The sequence below is a fragment of the Lissotriton vulgaris genome, chromosome 3_1 (assembly GCF_964263255.1).
Source record: "Lissotriton vulgaris chromosome 3_1, aLisVul1.2, whole genome shotgun sequence".
Taxonomy (NCBI): Eukaryota; Metazoa; Chordata; class Amphibia; order Caudata; family Salamandridae; genus Lissotriton; species Lissotriton vulgaris.
The window spans coordinates 2,093,679,936-2,093,697,512 of NC_141689.1; the positions used below are offsets into that span (position 1 = coordinate 2,093,679,936).

Below are 17,577 nucleotides of genomic sequence, written 5' to 3' on the forward strand. Positions count from 1 at the left end.
AAGTTTTTTCCGGGACAATCTTGGTGAATGTGACTGGAAATCAAGCAACACCACTAAATAGGTGACCTTGCCATCCAATTTAGTAACGTAGCAGAGACTAACAACTGATCAAAAATTGAGACTTTTGTCAAAAACAGGAAGTTAATAATTTGGGAGTTAATCCATATTTCTGCATCTAAAGTACAATTTCTTGCAACAGACTGACCCATTCAAACTTTTTTTAAATGATCAACGTCAATCAGTGTCCTCTATTAGACAAAGAATGGCTAATACGTAACTGCTGGATCAATAACAGAGAAAAGATATTCAAAAAATTTAGCAGGAGGATTATCCTCAGCATAATATGTAGGCTCACCTCATCTATTTCATCAAAGTATATTCAACTTGACTTTTCTGAAAGGTGCTGCATTTGAATAGTCATCATGTATGAAATTTGATTGGCACAATGAACAATTGTTGTTTAAGTTTGAGTGAGATACTGTGGTTTAGGCACGCCTGATGCTTTGAACCTTACATGAAGAACTGGCCCAAAAAGGCAAAAAGGAAGGGGGAAAGAGCAAGTAAGGACACAATCTAAATGTTTAAGATAGATGGCAGCACAGTAATATTTCCTACAATGATAAATATTGTCTTTGGTTGTGGTCCACAGTAGAGATAGATCAAGAGACCCACCCCCAAACCAAGTTCTTAGCATTTCTCAACACAAACCTGCATTTGTCCATCTTTTGATGATGCTATATAGCTGTGCATGGAGCACAGCGAAAACAGACCTTAAAACTAAATAGGTAATGTACGTTTTATGTTTTTCTCAAATTCATATTTTGATTGTGATAAAGCTTTTCAATTTGGTGAATGTTACTTCATGTCACGAGTGGCTTACTCATTAATTTAGAGCAGTTAACGTAATTTTTTACTGAATAAAACCTTTATGAATCAAGGACCATGAGAAACTATTCTTAAGTTTGGAGCAAGATACAACTGTTTACAGAAAATGACTTGTGTATAAAGCCTGAACATTCAGGAGTAGTTCATACCCAAGACTGTTATAAGACCAAACTACTCACAAAAAAAGCTTTGTCAATCTGGCCCACTGACTTTAAATATTGAAAGTGTGGTTATTAGTTCGAGGGGCGTATTCTCTCCTGTCCACCACGTTAAACAAAAATAGAAAACAGATACTTTAAGTATTTACCTGGCTTTACATTCAAGGAAAATTGCTGTGAGGTTTTCACTTGTCCATCTTGTTTTGCTGAACATACATAACATCCTTCAAAAGATTTCTGTAGATTTTTTAGGATAATTCCCTGTAGGATATCTGGAATGAATGTCATGGCTTCAGGAACGGAACTGCCATCACATCTTCTTAAAGTGAAATCCGAGATAGTTGGGTCATTTGCAGGACACATTACAATCACGCTATGGCCCTCCTCGCCATCAACACTATTAGAAATGCTGGAGAGGAATGGAGTCCTGCTATCTGCATGGCAACCAAAGGAGAGAAACATGTTATGTCATTTTAAGTGACTACCTCAGAGCAAAATAAACATACAATGCATGACTAATAACATACGTTATATACACCTATATACACACACATAGTTACTTTAGATATACACTGTCTCCAAACATGGTGCGAATGCAAACTCAGTTCCATTAACAAGATTAGTTACACAGCATTATAAAGGGCTTTTGAAGGACAGTGCAGGGATTAAATAAAACAGAAAATAACAGGTTACATGTTTTGGTTGTGCTTGGGAACTGGGCCAAGGTTGATTAAAGACTATTAAGTCCCCAATTTCTCAAAATATTGTAACTGAAGTAAGCAGCAGATACGGAAACCTTGATCGTTACACATCGGCTTTCAGCCGCCTTTTTGCCATAATAGAAGGCATTACCCGCCTCTATCGAAGACGAGCTGTTTTATCCTACAGCCCTCGCAATCCAATACACCTTTGTGCTTTTACTTGGTTTAAATACCCGACCAGGACCGGGTTGGAAATATCACCGGTTCCCCGATACCACCATTATCCACACGCATTCAGCCCTGAAGAGTCACTAGGTAACACCCGACTTGACGAAACACGTGTCGGCTGCTTTCTTTCTCCGTTGGTCTCCTTTGGTAGGAAGACCATTCACATATCCATTAAAAGAAGATAGAAAGAACACTTGTGTGCGATCTCATCCGTAACATCATACTATGATTACTTATATCAATACATTTGTTGTGTGCTCTTGACTTTGTAGTCTTGCTAGTCAGCCCCACTGCTCCTTATGTGGTGACAATGGTCTTAGGTGCATAAAAGTGTATGCTGCAAAGGCACCAATGACCTAAACAAATACGGTTTCCAACATAGACTGTATGTGGAGCACCAGTAAGGTCTATTTTGTGGAAGATCACTCATAATGGTGCTACATGCAAATAGCAAAGTCTTCAGTATAGTGAAGAGGCTTTATCGTGAGCAGTAGTTGACCCCAGATGGGTATCAATGGGACACAAAAGCGAAATTGCCTTTAAACAATGTAGGAAATAAACATGTTAAACTACAATAGTAACACTCTTAAATCTTTCCCATCTCGCCCTCCGTTTACCATTCCCACTTCAAACCCATGACCTCAGTTTTGCCAAAATAAAAGACAATTAGCACGTTTCTCCCTCCTCCTTATACGTACTCTCACTTGTTCACTTACTCATGCCGCCCTCAACAAAGTAATGGATTCTCCGCCCACATACCAAAGGAGCTTACCCCATTCTCCAATTATCTATCAACACTGTGCCCATTCTGACACCTTCAGAAGGAAAACTACCATTGAGTCTATTCCCTCACTCATCCTAGCAAAACTAACATGCTCATAGCTTTTGAAGTCCCATTTTCTGCTCTCTCATCCTGCCCAATGCACTACTATAACTCTCACTTACTGGCCGATAGTTTATCATGCTTCTCTTGGTCTCCAAGAAATATTGCCTTTCTGTGTCACTATTCCTCTTGTGCAGTGCTCTGGTGTTTTGTAGTAACAATGACGCTATACAATACATTGACATACATACCCATACCGGTAAAAACAAAATATCTTTGTAAGCGAATCATTGGCCAGATGACTCAACGGCTCCTTTGATAGAGAGGTAAAAGGTGGCCACCCTCCAACTCATCCAAACCCTTCCAAAATGGATTCAACCAAAGCAAAGACAGGCTGATGTATTTTCCACTTTTCTTACTTTTCATTTGCTTTTCACCATGACCTCATCCCCATTCTCATTACTTTGACATTTCCATGTTTATCATGTAGCATTGCGACCTTCAAAAAACATTTCTAGTCGAGGTATCACTTTAACGCCACCGTCCGGATTCATGACCTATAGTTACATAGCCGCAAATATTTTTTTTTCTTTTTGTCAAACCCATTCTACAACAACCAACCCTTATTGAAGGGGTTACTAAAGGCGGAGTCAGGCTTTTCTTCTCTGTTCCTAATGAACTTAAAATTATGTCCCTTTTAACACTCAAATATATATATATATATATATATATATATATATATATATATATATATATATATATCTGCAAATACCTCGCAGCAGCGCTCCTTACAAAGAGACTCGAGGCAAGGACCAACTTTCTTTCAGCATTCTTTATTCAGCCATTAGGTAGTGTGTCATGACGCGTTTCGGCCGTCCCAGCGGCCTTGGTCACATATACATATATATATATATATATATATATATATATATATATATATGTATATATATATATATATATATATATATATATATATATAGATGCCTTCAATCCTCTCTGCACGACCCAGCCGGCGCCCTGCCAAAGGATGAACCACAGACACCAGAAAAACGTGGAATGCAGGTCTTTTATTTTTCAATGCTTTGTCAGACGCGTTTCGAAAACCTTAGTTTTCTTTCTCAATATACAGACATATAGTCCACTTTTGGTTTTTATACCATTATTTCAAAATGTGATGCTTTCACCCTCTCCATGTGACAAAATAAGCAGAAAGGAAATACTTGTCAGGTATGCATGCTGGGACTTGTAGTTTGCAAGACCTCATCCAACAATTTAGCATATGTATTTTGCATAATTACCGCCTGAATGCAGTAAAATAACTCGCAGCAGCATAAAATGCACAAACTATATCCATGGTTTTCAGTCATAATTCAAGTTGATGTTTTCATAGTATAATATTATCACCTTTGATATGTTTCGAAATGAATATAAATAAATATATAAATATAACCATTAGAAAAATATATATACATATGACCTATATAGTATCAAAAGCACATATATAAATATATATCTATTGTCAATTGATAAAAACAGGCATCATATATGTACAGAATGCAATATAAAAATAGAGATCGACTATTAAAATTGGGAGTCTAAAATTCTATACAATTATTACGGAATAAATTTCTGATCTCATTATTCGGTGAACATCATCAACCAGTGGAAAACTGCGCGGTGTATGTGCAAAATTATGCAGTGTGCAAAATTGCAAATTATGTGCAAATTATCTCTATTATAGCAGCATCCTGGAATTTCCTTGATAAAGTGCAAAAAAGTAAAAGTGATTATTTTTAAATTTCACTCAAATATACTATTTACTGGTAAGAATATTAACTCATTCATGGTTTTAAAATTACAGGAGAAAAAAAGGTTTCTACTTGTAATGTGAAAGACTAAAAACAGTATTGAGATATAAAAGGGGGGGGGGCCGAAATTACATGTATGGGAAATTCAAAAATATACAGGTTTGGAGATACACAGAGGATACAGAATTTTGGGGGATGGAACATCAGAGGAAATGGTGTAAATCCTCTGTGTTGTTCAGTCCATTTGGGTGTCTGCTGTCCAGTTCCATAATGAATTTGGACTCCAGCTGACGTAAGTTCTTGTCCCGGTTGCCACCTTTCGGATCGTCATCTATTGCAGCAATGACAAAATATTTTAGATCCGCCAGTGTGTTATTATGGGTGGCTTTGAAGTGTCTTGCAACCGGGTAGCTACTGTCATTATTGACAATGGCCCGTAGATGTTGTAAGATCCGGACGTGCACTTGCTGCTTGGTACTTCCCACATACCTAAGCCTACAAGTGCACGTCAGGATATAGACTGCATATTCTGTTTTGCAGTCATAACACCCCTGGGTTTTAAACTCTGTTGGACTGAAAGGCGTGATGTACTTTTTGGTTGTTACCCCAAATTTATAAGCTCGACATGACGAGCATTTGAAAAATCCCAGTTTTTCAGGTAACCATGGAGTTGGTTTCTTTTTGGGTTTACTGGTAAGATCAGGAATACTCTTAGCAATTTGACTTCTCATAGAGACACCCCTCCGATATGTTATAGTCGGGTTATCTGGTAATTCTGGTTTCATAACCGCATCAGTCTGTACTATTGGCCAATTACGGTTAATTATAGACCGGATTTGGCGATGCTGGCTATTAGAAGTAAGAATTAATCTCGGAGTATTGGTATTGGGAGTCTCCTCACTTTCTAGTGGTTCTCCTATCTCTATGTTGGTATTCAACAATGATTCCCTGGGTCTATTGTTGACTTTCTCCAAAGCCTTTTGTAGACTTCGAACTGTATAGCCTCTTCTGCGGAATCTCTCAATGGCTTCTCGCATGCAAGTGTTCTGTTGCTCCACACTGCTACATATACGCTTGATGCGGAGAAGCTCTCCATATGGAATGCTCTCAATCAAGTGTCGGGGGTGAGCACTAGAGGCATGCAACGTGGAGTTGCCAGCCGTCAGTTTCCTGTGTAAAGTTGTTCTTATCTCACAATCCTCCACATATACCTTGGTATCAAGAAATTCTACCTCAGAACAGCTTATATGTGAAGTAAAATTCAGATTGATTTGATTGGCATTGATGTCACCTATAAAATCGATTGCATTCTCCTTAGTGCCCTTCCACAGGACAAAGACATCATCTATAAATCTTAACCACAACTTTATGTGGGCTCCATATTTTAAAGATAGTTCTTGTCTTAATGTCTGCTCCTCCCACCAACCAACCACTAAACAGGCATAGCTGGGGGAGAAGCATGACCCCATTGCTACACCTCGGCATTGTCTATACATCTTCTTTCCAAATAAAAAATAGTTGTTATTTAAACACCATTTGATACTTTTCATGATCATTTTGTTATGTTCATGGCTTTCAATAGACCTGGTCAAAAGGAAGTGTTTCACTGCATTTAGTCCAACTTCATGATCTATGCAGGTGTATAGGGATTCTATATCCATAGTTATTAATTGCATATCATCTTCCCAATCAATGTTCATTATTTTTACTAAAAAATCACCAGTGTCTTTTACATAAGAAGGTAATTCTTTTACCAGATCTTGTAAGAAAAAGGCGATGTATTGGGATAAGTGCTCACTTGCACTATATATATATGCACCACCTCAAAATCACTAAATGATTTCTCTGTATTCTTACTAGCCCCATGAAATCGTTCCTTACATAGACCATGTATGCATATTTTAGCATTTCACATTGTTGGGTGGCTATTGCAAGTCTCCTAACAAGTCCTGATATCAGTCTTCTAACCCACACATAACCCTCGATTCGGATACCGCTATGTTGCTACGTTCTTGCTCTGATCTCAAACTGTCAACCACCTGGAAGTCCTCATGTCCCACAAAAAGTCTTCAAAGTCTGAACCTTCGCACTCTTTCTCAACTGCATTGGAATTCGCCTCCTCCCCCCAGTCTCAGAACGGCCACCACCTAAACACCTTCTAGATTAACATTAAAGAGTACTACTTAAACCAAAATCGCAAGTGATATAGATCCTACCAGACTGAATGCACTTAGGAGTCTATATATTGTAGTGGTTTCATATTGCGTTGCATCTCCACATATCAACACAGTTTAATTTGACCAGCCAAAGTCATGTTCTGTGTACTGCTTTGATGCGAACAAGAACTTGCGAGCAGAAGCATATAATCATTATGTTCTGTGAAGCAATTCTGCTGAATGGGCAAATAAATATTTGTGGTTGCTAGCTTTCAAGACCACATCAGTACGTTCTCTAATAAAAGTAAACAAAACCTGAACACTGGAAAATCAATACATCCATAGGTAGCTAAACACTTCAAATGAACACATTCAAAACCTCTTATTTCAGATTACTGAACTCTTTTTTGCAACAAATCATGTGTTCACAAAAGCTCTGCCTTCTGAAAAAATGATGTAATGCTTTCTGTTCTTTTTTATAACAGATAAAGAAACAGTTAATGCTTCCCATCAGTATTTCACCATTTGGTAAAAAACTAGTACCTTAAGAAATAATAAACATAGAAACAAAATGCTCAGTGTGTACATTTGTAAAGAAGCCATCTTGTGGGCCTGGTGTCAATGTCCTCACCCTTGTCTTCTATAATGTCAGTAGAACCCCACGATTGCATCTGTAGCCCTTAATACGCCATTATATCAGTGGGAAAAACCATGGCCCGATAAAACATGCTATTGGAAAGAATAGCAGAAGTCACTACAATCACACATTACTACACTGCAAAGAGCAAAGTCCATATCATTACTGTGGTACAGTTTAACTGAAAATCCATATTACTACCACTTTAGAGAGAAAAATAACTGATCTCATTCTCACATTGAAGGAGTTTGCACATCGAAAATGTATCCCCTTGTTTTTTCAAATCTTAATACAAGTCATTGGTTAAAGCTTTCTTTCCTGAGTAAAGTTGCATGGGATAAACCATATCCGCAGATCCATCAAGAGTAACATGCTATTACCATTGCAGAGATGGACATAATGAACCACTCATGAACGGGCTTCTTGTGAGTTATGAACCCTACCTGAACTAACATTTTTTAATTAATATGCATGTTATCTTAACATGGTAGTATCAACATACTTCTTTCATCCAAATGTTATTAACATCACACCCAAAACGGCCAGACATAATATAATGCGGGTCACTGAAAATGATAATATTAGATGGAAAAACATGTATATCCATAAAGACCTTTCAGCCAATCAAGAAGTCATTGCACTTATATGGAAAATACTTGTGCATTTCTGGAATTACTGTCCACAGGCTGTCCCCAGGGTTTGACAAACGTTTAGGAAAATGCCATAGAGCTTTCTAGATAGAGTACAAAAACAAGCAAATGTGATCCTTACCTTTGACAAACACGTAAATTGACCGGTTGTTCAAAGTTTCTTTATTGATGCAGATGTATCGGCCGGTTTCTTTGGCCTGTGCTTTGATAACTATCAACTCCTGCTCATTGGGGTTTCCTTGGAAAGGTTTACTTGATAGAAGCTTTGGTTTCCTGGACAGAAGAGGTTTCTGTAAAATCCAGTTTACTGGAGCATTGTCTTTGCAGTATAATCGAAGGTCTTGACCACTATTCACCGTTATGGAATCCTGTTCTGGAGTGATTGAAGGGATTGCATAACCTGTCGAGACAATTGAAATGGTTACGTTTATTTTGCTGTTTGCAGTCAGATGTTTAGATTAAAATGTCACCATGATTTTCTAGAGAAATTTCCACAGAGCGGCCTTGTGGACCAGTTTCCTTTCAACAATCGATCATAGATTGAAGGAAATCAAGCAGGGACAGAGAAAAAGAAGAGGGAGAGAAGCAAAGAATAAGGGAAAATATTAGTAGAAGACAATGCCAGGAAAAGGGACTGATCAAAGAGGGAGCAATAATGAACAGGTGAAGAGGAAAAGACATAAAAAATGAAGAGTAAAGAGAAAGACAGAACAAGAGAGGAATGAGAGGATGAATAGGTGATATGCAGATGGGAGAAGAGGGATAAGAGGGGGTGAGGAAAAATATAAAGAGGAGGCAAGGAAGTTAAAATGAGATGAGGAAGAGAATATGAGGGAGGGAAGAAGCAGGTGGAAACGAGAGTTTGAGGAGAGAGAGGGGGGAATGAAGATTAGGAGAGGATAAATAAGGGTTGGGGAAAGAGGGAGGATGATGAAAAGGAAGAGGGAATGAAAAAAGAAGATAGAGTGAAACTATAAAATGAAGAGAAACGAGAAAGAAGAGACACGGAGAAGTATGTAAAGAGGAATAGTAGAAGACGGAGTAATGGAAGAAGCACCACAGAGGAGGGTGAAAAGGAGATGGGGAAGCAGAAGTTTGGGAAAATAAGGATGCAAAGAGAAAAAAAGTGCAAAAATTGAGGCAACAGAGGAAAAAAGGAACCAAAAGAGTGAAGGAGGGTGAGAAGCAATAGAGAACGAAGCTAAAAGGATACAAGATAAAGTGACAAAGAGAAACAATAATGAAGGAGAAACAAGAAGACCAAGCGGAAGGGCAGGGAAGGACAAATCTGGAGGCAAAGGCTGATTCACAGACAACAGGGGAAAAGTATCTACAGATCACGTTACAGCTATAGTCCCACTAAAGCCCTTCTTGCAAGTTTCCCAGAGCTGTATCCTGGAGATATATTGCTCCTGACAATTGCAAGTAATCTGATACTTTTGGACCTGCAATCATGAATTAAAGCAGTGTTTTTACCAGGTGCGCATTCAGAACTGGTAAAACCAATAGGTAGATAGAGGCATAGGCTGTGGGTAGAGGTATAGCCCAGCTCTTACCCACACCATTCAGCCCTACACGGTAAAGCAGAAAAAGCTCCCTCTGTCGAGACTACAACCTACCCAAACCCTAGAAGCCCTAAACCCTCCCACCCAGAATTGCACAGCACCCACCATGATTTAACACCTGCTCAGAGAAGAGGGTAAACAGGAGCATTAAAATCCCAAGAATCGTTGAAAACGTGTGTTAAAAAACTGTAAAAAAAGAAAACTGGGTTTCCACGTCCAACTGGTTATTCCCCATTCCAGGAAGTTTACCTTGTGATTCCTGTTACAAGGCTACAACCTCCTTCAGACAAGTTCTAAAGTTAGGCCTTGCTGATATAAACAAATGTGTTGTGTGTTAACTCATTAATTTTTAGAGGTACACTTGGTAACACGTTCAGGGGCCACATCCACAAATAATATTTGGAGCGGATTTGAGACCAGCATAAAAACGCGATTACTTTATCCCAGTGAAGATTCTTACAAACGCATTGCTCATTTTAAAACGGCCTTCCAATGAAAAGGAAAAAAGTTTCTGTGTTTACTGAATATTGCATCATCAATAGTCACTACCCATAAAGGGTTTGGATTCTTTCTTTGCTTGATGATGTCTGGCTTTAATGTAAAACCTACTGTGACACCATTCGCTAGATGGCCCTATTAAATTTATGAAACCACAAGGAACGTCCAGTACGATTCGCTCAGGCTGCAGTACCAAACTCTGAGGTTTGAATCAAATGAATCAATTGCGTTATATTTACTCTCCTTTTCTTCGTAGTTAAACTGTCCATTTTACACTTTAATTCTAATGTCATGCTCAATTCATTTTACTCAATATTTTACAGCGTACATTTGTTCACAAAATCCTGTGTAATTTCTTATTATCGTGGACTGGCATGGTAACAAACCCAGGTCCTGTACTGCCAGTTCACCATAATAAGAAATTAAATACTGACTGCTAACAGAATCAAGAAAATGTTTAGAGTGGGTCAAGCTTCTGTATGCCGACCCGCTGGCCAACGTAACGGTCAATGGTCTTGTTTCCGCGTCCTTTGCTCTCCACAGAGGCACCAGGCAGGGTTGCCCCCTGACTCCCCTGTTGTTTGCACTGGCACTTGAACCGTTGGCCGCGTGGCTACGGCACCACCCAGATATAAACGGGATACGGTGGTCACCTGGATTCGAGGACCGTGTGTCGCTATACGCTGATGATATTTTGTTGTATCTCACCTCTCCTTGTAAATCGCTTATTGTGGTGTGTGATGTGCTTCTCCTCTTTGGCCGGCATTCCGGCCTGGTTATTAACTGGTCGAAGTCGCACCTGTATGTGCTGAGAGGAGGGACGCCTCGACTTCCGAGGGACTGTGGCATACAGGTCGCGAGGCAGGGTTTCAAATACTTGGGGATCTACATTTCAACGGACCCCAAGATGCGCTATATGAATAACTTGCTTCCCCCTCTCGTCCGTCTCCGACGTGACGTAGAGGGCTGGCGTAGACTCCTGCTCTCCATCCCTGGGCGAGCGGCATTGTTTAAAATGATGTCCCTGCCCAGATTTCTGTATGCTCTACAAAATACCCAAGATCCGGTTCCAGCCAGTTACTTTAGGGAGATCGAGGGCTTGCAACGCGCCCTGCTCTGAGACGGTAGGCCACGCATAGCTATTACGAAGCTTACGCTCCCGTGGTATGACGGGGGTATAGCATTGCCTGACATCCGGAGATATTACTGGGCCTCCCAGTTGGCTGCCCTTAATCACGGTCTCTACGGTCCAGCAGAAAGCCCAGGCTATGCCATGGATCGGTGGCTCCTGGACGATGGGAAGTACCACAGGGCGTTGTACTCGAGATCTCTGGATGGTCGAATGTCGGGGCCAACGAAGACAGCGGTGCATATATGGAGGGCGATCACGAAGTCACAGGGGTGGAAGGACAGACTCACGATGGCAACCCCCCTCTACGACTCTGAAATCCTGGGTAAACTGTGGCACACTAAGGGATTCGACAAGTGGGACATGATAGGCATCTCCAAGGTGGAAGACATGATAGTGAGAGGGGAGATAAAATCATTTGCTTTATTACAGACGGAGTTCCAGCTGGGCGGAACGGAATATTTCCGGTACGCCCAGCTCCGTCATGCACTTCTGGCAGTCATGCCGGAGGGTGAGAGAATCCCTGAATACTCCCCCTTGGAAGATAGGGTGCTGGACGGCCATATGCCTGATAGCGCTATTTCCCTAATCTATAAAAAACTGATCAATGTCCGTACTGACCTCCTCCTGGGGGTGAGAGACCAGTGGGTGCCGGATGGGGTAGAGTTCGATGACGAAGACTGGCAATGTGCGGTGTCCTCCCCCAAGGAAGTTGCTATCCCTGCCAGGCTGAGGTTGGTACAATTAAAAATTCTTCACAGAGGTTACGTTACGGGTCCCAGATTGGGTCATTCAGTGGATGGACTTTGTAGGCGTGGATGTGGCGCCTTAGCCACCTTCATGCACATTATCTGGGAGTGTAGTGCAATAGCCTTCTACTGGAGGCGGTTGCACATGATCATGAGTGAGGTGACCGGGGTAGATGTTCAGGCGGAGGCTCGGCGCTGCCTCCTGAATGTCTGGGGCCCAACTGATTATAACAATGCACAAACCCAATGGGTTACCCTGGGAAATATGGTTGCGAAACGGGACATTGCACAGATGTGGGGCGCCGCAACAGCCCCAAAGGTGGTACAGTGGAAGGCCAACATGGATTGGTGTATGTTCCGAGAGAAGACTGTGTACGTGGCCAGGGGTAAACCCAAAAAATGGCAGAAGATATGGAGGGCCTGGAATGAGTATAGGGGTGACATCTGCATACCACCTGACACCGCCCCACTGGAGGAACGTTTGACCCCATAATCTATAACTCCAACACACGTTTAGATTGCATAGCCATCCTGTGTTTCCCCTCCCCCTATGGTCCTACACAGGAATACTGTTTTTGATTGTTGTTGTGGTTATTGGGCCTAGCCGACTCCAGGATCGGGCTCTGTTGCACAACTGTTTCAATTGCCTTGTTTCTTAGCACTAGTTCTGGTGCTTTCCTTTCTTGTATTTGTTACTCGTTAAAAAACAGAATATTTCAACCTCGATACGTACTGGTAACTTGCTCCTTGTACACTGGCCTTCTGGTTAACGATATGCTGCCTAGCCTTCGGGATGTATGGCTAAATAGCTGTGTGCACTGATTTGAAAATAAAGGTTTTAACATTTTTTTTTTTTTTAAAAGAAAATGTTTAGAACAGTAAGGACTGTTTTAAAAGAATCTTTATAAAGCACTGAAAACACCAGCATAATAATGTGAGTAGCGTAGATACAAAGCGAGTGGAGAAGACATTGCACAGGATTTTGGGAATTGAAGTGCCACGAAAATGATTGATGAATGGGAACGGTAGAAGTCCGTTTTTAATGCCAGTGCAGAGCTCTTCTCACACACCTGAAAAGAATAATTAGTCATTATTGATTATGGGCGGGAATATAGAGAAGATGCCGCGATCATTCAAAAAAACTTCACTTGTACCAGAGCGCGCTTACACGTCGGAAAAGGGCGGAGGCTCTCATTTTTAATAAACATGGGGATCTGCAAGCCATGGTAAGAGCAGAGTAGTTTACGTTTAGAGGCATGTTAAAATCGTGGTAATATGTTTTGTTAAAAGAGGAAAAATGAAGTACTGAAGGTGAGGAGTATGACTAATGAGGAAACTCAAATGTTTTTAAATGGTTCTAAACGTGGGTTAGACTATTTTCCAATAAGCTTGTAAATACATATTTTTTGCACAACTGATTAATTTGGTCATGGTTGCTGAAGTGCTATTGAGTATTTTACATATTGAAACATGTTAGCTAAAAACATTTATTTTGTGTTTGTAGATGCCCCTGACGAAGAGAATTTAATTTCTTGAAATGCATTGGGCTGCCAAAATAAAATCATGGCATGCGGAACCTACCTCGGATTCCTGAGCTTTTGTGAACAAATGTACGCTGTAAAATATTGAGTAAAATGAATTGAGCAGGACATTAGAATATAAGTGTACAATGGGCAGTTTAACTACGAAGAAAAGGAGAGTAAATAACACAATTGATTCATTTGATTCAAACCTCAGAGTTTGGTAGTGCATCCTGAGCGAATCGTACTGGAGGTTCCTTGTGGTTTTATTACATTGTAACAGCGCTTAGAGACGAGCGCAAAGCGGGCATTGCACGCCATTCAGTAATAAAAAGGAAAACATACGTTTAATATAAGGATTACCAGGGAGTGCATCTTTTCTCTTCAACCTATTAAATTTATTACAGAGAGAAGCTTGGATACAAGGACATTAGGATAGAGTGTCATCCAGTGCCACCTGAATCCTTACATTTTCAAGATGGAGATACTAGTGTTGGTGCAGAGTAAAGGTCCAATGCCACTCCCAAACCTTGACGCACTGGACTGGCTACCAGACATGATATAATAAACTTGTTGGAGGTATGACACAAAAACTCTTCCTGCACACGCCAGACTCCATCCATGCATCATTCTCCATCTGTTCTGTTCTCCAATTATTCATAAGCCAAAGGTTCCTCGCTCTCTCGCTTAGTTCTTTGGTATTGTACATGCCAAGTCACAGCAATCAAAACATGACAAAAACACAACTGGGATCCTCACAAATAAATTGAATAATAATAAATGTTACACGCATGAAATTACAATACAGTACCATGTCATGGAGACAGCAGCAACCAAATTCTATATATATATATGTACCTTATCTCGTGTGGTGGTTTGCTGTTATCGTTCGACATCTACATAACTTGAATCTGCACTTAATCAGAAATATGTGTTGTATGGGTGCTGGAAGCAGCTCGACTTATGCATTCTTTCACAGTGAGACACTTTTTTTCAAATTCGTGAAGAAAAAATAAATCTGAAATGAGCCTGCGATCCTTCAGCCTTTTTAAAATCCTGTGCATTTTAACAAGCCCCTATTTTGTATTTCTTCAAAATTGACAGAAACACTAGCAGAAAAACAATGTACAGGTTTAAACTCGATTTGCTGATAATTCTGGCATTAAATAGTACAAAGGGCCCTGCAGAAACTTTGCAAGCTTTGGACTGGTCTGGGGGACAGCAAGAAAAGAAATAAAACGCCATTAAATCTTGGCCTGTCACAGACAGTAAAGCAAAGAAGTCAATGGCCGCTTCAGACCCATAACCCCAAAAAGCCTTTCATGACCTCGACCTGGGAGGTCCGTATACATTCGGAAAGTAAAAAGAGAATGGCTGGGCAGTGGGGCCCTCCTAAACAGAGACTTCAAGTTATGCCGGGCAGATCTAAGCAGGCAACTTTTTCACCACAACCAGGGGACTAATGGAGTGAAAAGCGGGCGCGTGACACCATGCTGGATAGACAAGAATTAAGGAGCGGTCTGGAGGAGACAGTCATAAATTGTATGCTCGCGCTCAGTGCAGATGGCATAATCTGAACTAATAAAGTTAGAAGACCAGGACCGAAGTTGGAAATCTAGGCTTTCCTTCTTCAGTGGCATGGAAGGAAGGACAGGGGTTCAAAGTAGTTTTGGCCGCAGTGATGCAACACGCCATGTTGAGGTTTTGAAAGTACAGTTCATTGAATTTTACCATTGCTTTTTGAGAATACCTGGACTGTTAACTGGAAGAGTATAAATGAGCAAAATCTCTTGACAATCGAACATTCAGCTTTATAGTCAAGCGGGACCCAACATCTGCATTTTAACAGGAACTGGATGGAAATGACAATCGGGTTCAAGTTGTGGCGAGCCCTTCATCTTGACAACCAATAGGTCAGGCAAAGCAGGGGACCCGAAAACACTAGAAAAACAGGTTTGCAAATAACCATACTGGTAACCTGAACCCTCCATTTAAAACCATGTACGACCCTAGTAACACGAAGCTCCTATTCAAACCATGTTACATACCATATTGGTAACTTGAACCCTCTGGAGTAATCATGTTAAATACCATACTGTAACCTGAACCCGTTGATCAAACCAGGTCATGTACAATATTGGTGATCTGAACCTGCTCGACAGTCCATGTTGGACACAATACAGGTATCCTGAACTAACCTCAGCAAACTATTTACATGCAATGATAGGAATCTGAAACCTCTATTCCAACCCTGTAAGATACTGCTCACATGAACACTCTACTCAGACCATGTTACATACAATATTAGTAACCTGAACCCTCGGGTCAGACCATGTTAGATACAACATTGGTAATCAGAACTCTCTTGGCAAACCATGTTGCATTCACTACAAGTATCCGGAACCTTTATAACAAACCATATACCTGTAACATTAACCCTCTATTTAAAGCATGTTACATACAATAGTGACATTAATCCTCTATTTAAACAGGTTACATACAACAGTGACATTAACCCTCTATTTATCGCGGTCGCGCTGTGCTGATGACGGAGCGGTTCCGTCGCGGCCCGCTCAGCACGCCAGCGCGGCGTGGATTCCGCGCCTGCGCTGAGCGTTCCATTGAGCGGGCGGGACCGTGACTGAACCGCTCCATCATGAGCACAGTACGACCGCGGCTGGTGACGGAGCGGTTCTGTCACCAGCATGGGCGCGCCGCGCGTCCCCTGCCCCCTTAGCACTGCGGCGGAATAGCCGCCTCAGCGAAGGGGTTAAAGCATGTTACATATAATAGTGATATTCTGAACCCTTTCGGCAAACCAAATGACATACATTACTGGAAAACCGACCACATTCCCAAATCAGGGGATGCATTATTTACACAATTGTGTTGCAACAGACTGCTATTAGTAGCAGTGATGATTGTCCGAGGTGTCCTTCATACCATTCAAAACTTTCCATCATATACTCGAATCTGGAAATTACTTTGACTATCTTTTTAGAGTACTCTGGTCCATACTTTGTGGTATAACTTGTTAGGATGTGGTTTTAGTGATAGACCGACATGTGAAGGATTGCCTATGGCTAGTTCTATTGGATTCGTTAAAAGATGGTAAGCTAGATCCTCAGCAGGCCATACTCACAAGAAAGATGCTTCTCCCATCTGTTTAAAACATGGTGGATGGCACAAGCCATTATTGGCTCCATGAAAGCCTCTTGAGGCATAAATGAAAAGTATTCAAATCAGATGAAATTAAAACTTTGAAATCAAGCTTGAACCTAGTTACTGTAACTATCTCAGATGGTTTCAAAAGAAGCACATTGTCGAATTTGAAAGGTGCCCTCACTTTATTTAACAGAACCGTATGGCATCAATTTTCACATAAATCCCCTTATAGTTTTATGTAAAGTCACAGGTCTTCTTGAAAATGAATTTATCTTCAGTTATGAGATGACAATTCACACTTGTGTATGCTCCTTTAGTTTCCCATTTGACATTCAAATGCTAAAATAATTTTCACCTTGACTAGATTTTGGATTCATTGCAGCAAACTACAATCTTAAGTCACCTGAATTGACAAATATGAAGATACAAATTCGATACATTTTGCCATGAAGTATGTAACTGATGCCACTTATAGATCAATTGTATATAATAATATCTACATTGAGGAAGGCAGCCTTAAACATGGAGACCCCATCGATGGCTGATGAGGCCTCTGTACAAAGTCTCACTAATCAAGAGTACTAGAAATAAGACATAATCTTGAGGTTTCAGCTAACTTTAAAATGTACCCCAACTCAGTTCATCTCAGAAATTGAGTGACTTCCTCCAGGGTAGTTAAACAAGCCTTGTAACAGGGTTCTAAGTGAAGCCCTGATCAATTTCCAATAGAGCATACATACATATATCCTTTCCATCTTGGCCTTAACAGTGCCAAATTGCTACAAATACAAATAGCCCCACCCACATGCATCAGCCCTCCAGTTGTACCTTGGAATTTGTAATAGAACGATCAGATTGTAGACTACCATATGGTGTTTGTAAAAAAACAGGTCTTTTTGCAGATG

At 40.6% G+C, this 17,577-nt stretch overlaps 1 protein-coding gene across 1 annotated transcript in view; it reads right to left on the reverse strand.

Moving 5' to 3' along the window:
• KIT (KIT proto-oncogene, receptor tyrosine kinase) overlaps positions 1-17,577 on the reverse strand; it is a 121,871-nt gene that overhangs the window by 55,281 nt on the left and 49,013 nt on the right. Inside the window, exons 2-3 of the mRNA XM_086962639.1 lie at positions 8,168-8,446; positions 1,193-1,477 (exon numbers count right to left, since the gene is read on the reverse strand). Coding sequence (XP_086818765.1) covers positions 1,193-1,477; positions 8,168-8,446 — 564 coding nt within the window. The remainder of the gene's footprint in view (positions 1-1,192; positions 1,478-8,167; positions 8,447-17,577) is intronic.